The sequence below is a fragment of the Dermacentor silvarum genome, chromosome 3 (genome assembly GCF_013339745.2).
Source record: "Dermacentor silvarum isolate Dsil-2018 chromosome 3, BIME_Dsil_1.4, whole genome shotgun sequence".
Classification (NCBI taxonomy): Eukaryota; Metazoa; Arthropoda; class Arachnida; order Ixodida; family Ixodidae; genus Dermacentor; species Dermacentor silvarum.
Genome location: NC_051156.1, coordinates 127,413,479 through 127,421,072, shown reverse-complemented (window position 1 = coordinate 127,421,072; position 7,594 = coordinate 127,413,479). Strand labels below are relative to the sequence as shown.

The 7,594-nt window shown below is 49.2% G+C and overlaps 1 protein-coding gene across 1 annotated transcript; it reads right to left on the bottom strand.

The window, feature by feature from the left end:
* Nucleotides 1-1,070: 1,070 nt before the first annotated feature.
* Nucleotides 1,071-4,538, bottom strand: LOC125944533 (uncharacterized). The gene is made up of 2 exons (XM_049665032.1): nucleotides 4,003-4,538; nucleotides 1,071-1,460 (listed from the first exon to the last, which is right to left on the bottom strand). Exons 1-2 carry the CDS (start codon nucleotides 4,213-4,215, stop codon nucleotides 1,158-1,160), a joined length of 516 nt encoding a protein of 171 aa, XP_049520989.1. The 5' UTR covers nucleotides 4,216-4,538; the 3' UTR covers nucleotides 1,071-1,157.
* Between the last annotated feature and the right edge of the window lie 3,056 nt (nucleotides 4,539-7,594).

The following is a 7,594-nucleotide window of genomic DNA, read 5'->3' as shown; positions in this document are numbered from 1 at the left end:
GCACTACCCATTCGACCACGGGCTACCCAATGACCAACTTATGCAGGAAAAAGTTAGATACGAACATACACAGCCCCGTGAAACTACGTGAAGTACCATAAGCATGCTAACGCATTGAAAAGAGAGAAATCGACGTACTTTCGTAAATTATTTGCATTAAAACTAAAAACGTCGAATGCTTATTTTGTTATAGAAAATATTTTCTTGAAGACCCGAAATGTCATGAAATTTGGGCACCGCAACCAAACCGAATTTATCTTGAACCACGCGTGAGCAAAATTACACGAACCAAGAACAAAAAACCTACACCGAAAGGTCAAGCCTTAACTGCATCTGCTCTAAGCGCAGCAAACATCAATTGTTTGCTGTGTTAGCACCCGGAAGCAAAAAAGTTATTACACCTGATAGTACCTAATTAGAAGAATTTCACAATTTTTTACCTTCACGAAAGTAGTTAGGCAGACAAAAGGCGTATAGCGCTTTCGAATAAGAGGTGGACACGTGGAGATGAAGGTGAGAGTGCCTCTCAATGAACGTAGTAGTTAAGTCGAAAAAGCACGTGCGTTAGAAATGGAATAAGGTACCCTAGAAAGCAATGCACTCGGTGCACCTCGAAGTTAATGTATGCGTAAGAAAGCAAACTTCTGATACTGAAAGGTGCGGCACATGAGAAAATGCGCGTGCACCGCTGTTTAGTTTTGATATTACGACGCAACTAACCCCGAAGTATATTATGTTGAGCGTTAGGCGATATATTTCGCGGTGGATTCCTGTAGATAGTTGTCCTCTGCGGAGTTGAATAGTACTGCGTATTGTCTCAAGAAATCTGCTTCAGAAAATGATACAAAAGAAAAAGAAGTGACGACGAGTAATTCAAATTGCACATTATACACAATAATTTGGAGCAGGGACATCAAAAGTTGATGCCAGTTTGGTTAATAACAAACGTGAGCTTATCTATGCGGTACTGAACTGCGTACATTAAGCGGGTACAAAATGCGGCACGTATTGCGCCGCAAGAAAGTCATCATAAAAAAACCTTAAAAGAAATTGAAAAGTTTGGCTGTCATTGTGGGAGCAGCCAGCACTTTCGTATAAATCGCTCCGGCCTCGTCGCTTCGTTCTTTGGAGCGTCGGTGCCACAGTAGCCGAGCGCTTCACTGTTGTTGTTTCAGGGAAGCGGCGCTTGGAGCGCGCCTGGAGGCGGCGCTCGCCTTGGACGCCGTGGAACGCCGGGACGCGACAGATGGAGTACCGGTTGCCACCGAATGGCGCGCCCGCTGTCTCTCGGTGGAAGCTGCTTTGCTCGGATGCCCCGATGGTGCTGCAACGGCGTCGGCCGGCGGCTGTAACGCATTAGCAGTAGGTGCGACGTCTCGCTTCGAGGCAGCAGCCTGTTCATGTGCTTCTGAAGGCGGTGCTGTGGTATCCGAATGTGGCCTTGTGTCCTTGTGGTGGTGCTGGTGAGAAAGAGACACACAGTTGGAGTGAACATGACCAGGGTAAATCACTTTTGCTTACTTTTGCAATGTATTTCTGTTTTACAGAGAACAGGAAACTATGAGAAGGTTATAGAGACTTCTATCACTGCTTGCTTTCACGAAGAAGACATAGTACGGTACATTTGAAATAAATGCGCAATGACATTCGACATAGCATTACGTGTTATACTTTCAGCCACGGTGGAAGAAGGTAGGTGATCCGACTGCGGCGCGAGGCGCGTCCACTTAGTGTGAGTCTACGCACGCCGCTGCCGCAAGGGGCAGCACCTGTTCTGGGGGCCACTTTTCGCTGGCTTTGCTGGCGCTTTTATGGGCACGCGCGGCAGAGGTGCTTTAATTCGATGCGTATATGTCGTTAGCCTGCTTAAAACGACTCTATTTGGTTGGAGGAACGTCCCTTTATATTTCTGGCGACATTCCGATTGACTCCGATGCGGCGAGCAGCGGCAAGCGCAGCGCGCCGTCTGCTCGAGCAGACGACGCGTCTCTCTCGTGTTGGAAATGACGGTATTTTGACAGTAAGTGGCATGAAACCTTCTACCTGCTCAGGATTTGGCGTCTGAATAACGAAAATTTGCACATGTTTAGGTATGAGTGTTTAAATGCTGACGGAGGTGGTAAATTATCCACTCTTGTGCCGCTGCTGCAAGGCCTCCTGAACACGTGCTGCCCCTAGCGGCGGCGCTCGCTTCCGGTCACACGAAGTGGCCGCTCTCTCGCCCCAGCGCGGGCGCGCCGTCGGAGCACCTACCTTCTTACACCGTGCTTTCAGCTGACAAAATATGACGTATATATGACGTCAAAGGTGTCGCAAACGATGGAATACAAAAAAAAACAAAAAAAAAAACGAGTGGAACGAAGCGCTTATTTGACCAGCAGCCGCAGCACAGCGTTTGTGCTTGCGACCAAAAAGTAGTGCGTCGCCTACTGGAAGAACAAGGACGCACAAGTACAAGAATTGACTTATGTTATGCCGACAAGTTCTAGTTGTAATTACGGACTTCGCTATTCCAATGAAAAAGCCGCAGACTAAAAGCCACTTCACTGGGAAACGGTCGGATTGGGACTTCAATTACCGCGCTATATTCGTAGCTTTGGCAGCGCGGCCTGGTAAGTGTAAAACGGAGCCAAAGTGCAAAGATTAACGCGTTTGACAGGAGCGACTTGCCAGCAGCCCTTTGGACTTCGGTTCAGAGTCCACTACATCGGACACGTTAGAATCAATGTCATGTAAGCAGGTACTTGCTTGTGAGTCAATTGCGAGTATTTCTACTTTCTCGGGACCGCGAGAGGTTATAGTTGATGACACTGCATTTCCTTGCGCATGTTCCTGAACATTCCTCGCTGAGGTGTGCTGTTTGAGTGCGCGAGAGATTGCGCGAGCAGGCTGAACTAGTAAGCGATGTATTCCCAGCGCTTCGGAATAAACAGAAATAAGCAGAAATAAACAGGACGGCAGAAATGTCTCTGTGCACTACTCTTATGGATTGTCTTAAAACTTATTCAGCGTCTGAGCAGGCCTTTTTTTTCGCAAATTGCTAGTTCGCTTAAGTCAAAATGCGATATATATCGATACATTTCTGAAACCTCAACGTAGATATTTTTTTCCAACATTCAACTCTATACTACTTCCAATGTTAGATTTTTTTAGTTATGTTAAATGGATGTTCGCATGCGGTGTTCTACCATTTGTGTGTTTCAATCGCTTGTAACATTTTCTCAGTTCTCAGGCGATTCATATGTTGCTTGCGACACCGAGACTAAGAGTACACGATAGCCTGGCCGTCTTGCAATGACATCTGGAATCAATAAATACTGGCCAAAGCTCGTGAGTGGCGGATCAATCCTTGTCATATTCTATACACTGGGCTTCCTATTGTATCATCCTGCGCGCTTTCAAGGAAGCCTAAACGGAAGCCTATTGAGCGGTGCTAAGTCATTAACCGAGGCCTGAATACCTGAGGACATGACTACCTGCCAGTGGGCTCATCTTTTTATTGCAACGCATCTGTTCATGTAAAAAAGAGCGCGGTGAATGCCCTTTATTGCTTGCCGCTACTTTGAAAGCATAAGCAACTTGTCTGGCTTAACTATCAGCTAGGTTCGATTACTCAGCAGCAGCTAAAGATAAAAAAATTTGCACCGAAGAGGAAACGCGTCACGTGAGCCTTTTAGCTTAGATAAATGAAGCTGTAACTTTTTATTTGTATGATATTTTATAACGCGAACACTCTGTATTTCTTTTTTACGTCTAACCTCTTTATTTCTAGTTCCTCTCCACCACGTATTTTTCTGACCTCACTATAGATGTTCATTCGCTTTAGTCAATGTTGATCTGTGTGTGTAAACTAGAAAGTGGCGTTAGGGGACGTATGCTACGCTATATGCTTCCTAAGTCCTTACGCCTGTCCTCTAGGCTAATATGCACTTGGTTGTATGACTATAAAGCTGAAATGAAAATGAATAAGCTCGAAGGCGCGACGCCCTCACTCTTGCTAACCTTCACTTCTTGTCCTATAAGCAGTACGTCCTCGATGGACGCCTGCGCAGTCTCCGGCAACAGGGCTAAGAAAATGAGACCGCTGGCGACAGTCAGAGCACTGTAAACCCACAGCGTGATGGCCAACCGCTGCATTGTGTCTGATGTGGAGAAGAAGTTGGCTGACACGAAGAAGGCAGCCCAGTTGGTGGCGCACACGCTGCCCAGCTCCATGCCTGAGCCACGCAACGGAGTCAGTTCAGCCGCAAGGATCCATGGCACCGGTCCCAGGCCGGCAGAGAAGCCAGCCACAAAGAAAGCCTGCAGCAAGGACAATCGCAGCTGCAGGAGGGGCGACAGAAAGAACGGGAAATTGCGAAGAGGACAGTTGAGTTTATGACGCAGAACAAGATAGATGTAAGCGAAGTTCAGAAAGAGAACATTGCTTAAGGCACCCCCCAATTCTGTTTTCTACATCAAAGTAAAGCACAAGAACGTGAGGAACGATTCGTGGTACTGACGTTGTTTGGATGGTTAATCTAATCATGCCCCGCAGAACAGTTAGTTATCGATGTCAAATTAGCGGGTCACCACATCAGATGAACACATTCTACACCACGAATTTTCTTAACGTGACTGCAAGAAGACCCTGCCTCTTTGTCCCTTATCTGATTATACATTCCGCTACTACAAAAATGCTCCGATTGACTGCTTTACGCATTACATAGTCTGCCGAACATCAGTAGTTTTTTAATGGAATGACAATGCTCCGCAATGTAATCGCTGGAGAGGTCGCTCAAGCCGTTCCCGTCGCTCACCACCAGCCTGTGGCAGCACCTCTTACATATGTGTAGGCAGTGCAGCCTGTAGCCGCGCCTAATACGTATGCGCAGGTAGTGCGTAGACTTCCCCAGCAGCCTTTCTCGACCCTCCAACAATCTGCACCACTCGCCGCTCCTACTGCATCTTGTGCCGAGCCGAGAGTCAGCCACCCTTGGAGGACACCTGAAAGTCGTCCCATTTGTATGACATGTCCCATTGTATGACGTGGCCTGCAGCACTGCAGGACACGTCACTCGCTATTGCCGCCGTCGCCTTGAATCTTCAAACGACGCTGCCCGGCCGTCCGAGTACGGACGGGCAGCGTCGACCAGGAGCGATTGGCGCCCATGCGCCAATCCGCTCCTGGTCCCTCCCAGTGGTATGTTTTTCGGACCTCCCGGAATTTCCGTCGCGTCACTCCCAACTCCTCGTCGACGATCGCTCTCGGCAATGCGTCGCCGACCCCCACACTCCAACCACGAAAACAAAGCGCCGCAGTTCACGAGGCAAGAACTGCGCCATCTTCGAGCTGCACCGCGCCTCTGCCGCTAACATGGTCGCAATACCTGTCGGTGTTTCTACATTTGCCCTGGTGGGCACCGGTGCCACCGTATCTGTTATAGCCATCAAATTCTACCTTCATTGCACAAGGTGAAAAAGCCGCTCTCTGGAGTGTCGCTATACACACGGCAAGCGCGCAGCACGTTACACCTGTCGCAGCCTGTACTGCCCGTGTGCTTATACTAGGCATTGTGTGCGCATTGTCGAGATTATGGCTCTTTGTGCCTGCTTACATGACGTCATCCCGGGGTGGAACTTCCTATCCCGTCATAATGCTGTCATTAACGGCGCCCGCGATAAAGTTGAATTTTCCTCGCTGTGTGACGCACCATTCCACGCAGCTATCGATCAGCCACCTAACCTGGTCGTGAGCGAGGACACCGACATCCCGACTGCCTCTTTTGCCCTTTCCCCAGTCTCCTGCGGTGCCGTCACCGATACTTGAAGAGTCGTCGAGTGACGTGTTCTCGAGTTCGATCGTCGATACACTCAACCCTGCCGAACACTCCGAGCTTCTTCAGCTTCTACACCACTTTAGAAATTCGTTCGATGTTTCTCAGCCGCATCTGAGTCGAACGTTGTTAGTGCAGCGCTACATTGACACCGGTTTACACTAGCCGTTGCGTCAAGGACCGTACCGCGTCTCTGCCGAAGAGCATCGCGTCAATAACGACCAAGTCAAGGTATGCTACGCCATGGTGTTATTCAACTATCCCCCAGTCCCTGGGCATCTCCTCTCGTTCTCGTTCGTAAGAAGGAGAGATCTATTCGCTTTTGCGTTGGCTACCGTCGACTAAGTAAGGTAACGTGCTAAGACGGCTATCTTTTGCCGCGCATCGACGACTCCTTTGACAGCATTCAAGTAGCAGAAGTCTTTCCTTCACTGGACTTGCGTTCTGGCTTCTGGCAGGTCCAGATGGCGGATCCGATCACAAGAAAACTGCATTTATTACACCTGACGGCATGTACGAATCCTAAGCGATGTCCTTTGGACTTTGCAACGCACCTGCCCCGTTTTAACGACTGATAGACAATACGCTGCGTGGCCTCAAGTGGTCCATCTGTCTATGTTAGCTCCAGGATGTCGTGATTTTGTCGTCTGATTTTCCTACCCACCTACTTCGCCTTAGACATGTTTTGACGTGTCTAACCAACGCTGGCCTGCAACGCAACCTCAACAAGTGCCGCTTCGCCGCGACGGAGCTGATCATCTTAGGGCACTCCGGGTCCTAGCAAGGTGTCCTACCCAACCCTGCGAAACTTCGTGCAGTAGCTGAGTTCCCGAAGCCAACTAACATCAAAGAACTTCACAGCTTTGTGGGCCTATGCTCATCTTTCCGGCGCTTTGTTCGAAATTTCGCAATCGATCATGTCGCCCTTGACCCAGCTTCTACGCAGTAGCGCGGAGCTATCCTCCTGGTCCCATACATGCCACGTCGCGTTTGCTACGCTGGGTCTTTTTCTTATACCTCTCCACGTATTATTCGGCATTTCAACCCGACAGTTCCAACCGACGTACATGCAGACACCAGCGGGGTCCGTCTTGGCACCGTCCTCGGGCAAATAAAGCCCGCGAACTCCGAATACTTCGTCCACTATTCGAGTCGCATGCGAACAAAAGCAGGAGCAAATTACAGCGTGACTGGCAAAGACTGCTTGGCTCTAGTATGGGCGCTTGGCAAGTTCAACCCATGCTTACACGGCCAGCCATTCGATCTACTAACGGATCACCACGCGCTTTGTTGGTTCGCCACGTTGAATGACCCATCTGGCCGTCTAGTATGCTGGACACTCCGAATCCAGTAGTACGCTATTCCCGTCGTCTACCGCTGCGGACGCAAGCACTCTCATGCAGAAGCCCTGTCCCATACACCTCTACTTCCAGACTTGGCCTGCGGAACCGCTTGGGCTCACACGATGTCATCTCTAGACCTTAGCTCAATTGACACCTAACAACGCCGTGACCGGTGGATCGCTTCTATTTTCGCCTATCTCTCCAGATCATCTACCATCCCTCTCTCCCGGTCCCTCCGACGCAAAGCTGGGGCGCTATAACGTAAAATGATTGCAAACTGTTTTCATTCCAATTTCTGCAATCAGCCTCCATGATTGGTCAAACAATTTTCAGGCCACTCCCAACTTCGCCTGTCTGTCACGCGACGTCACGAAAACCGCGATAGCTCCCCATCTGATATAACGTGTACACACTTAATATGCCTGATTAAACCGC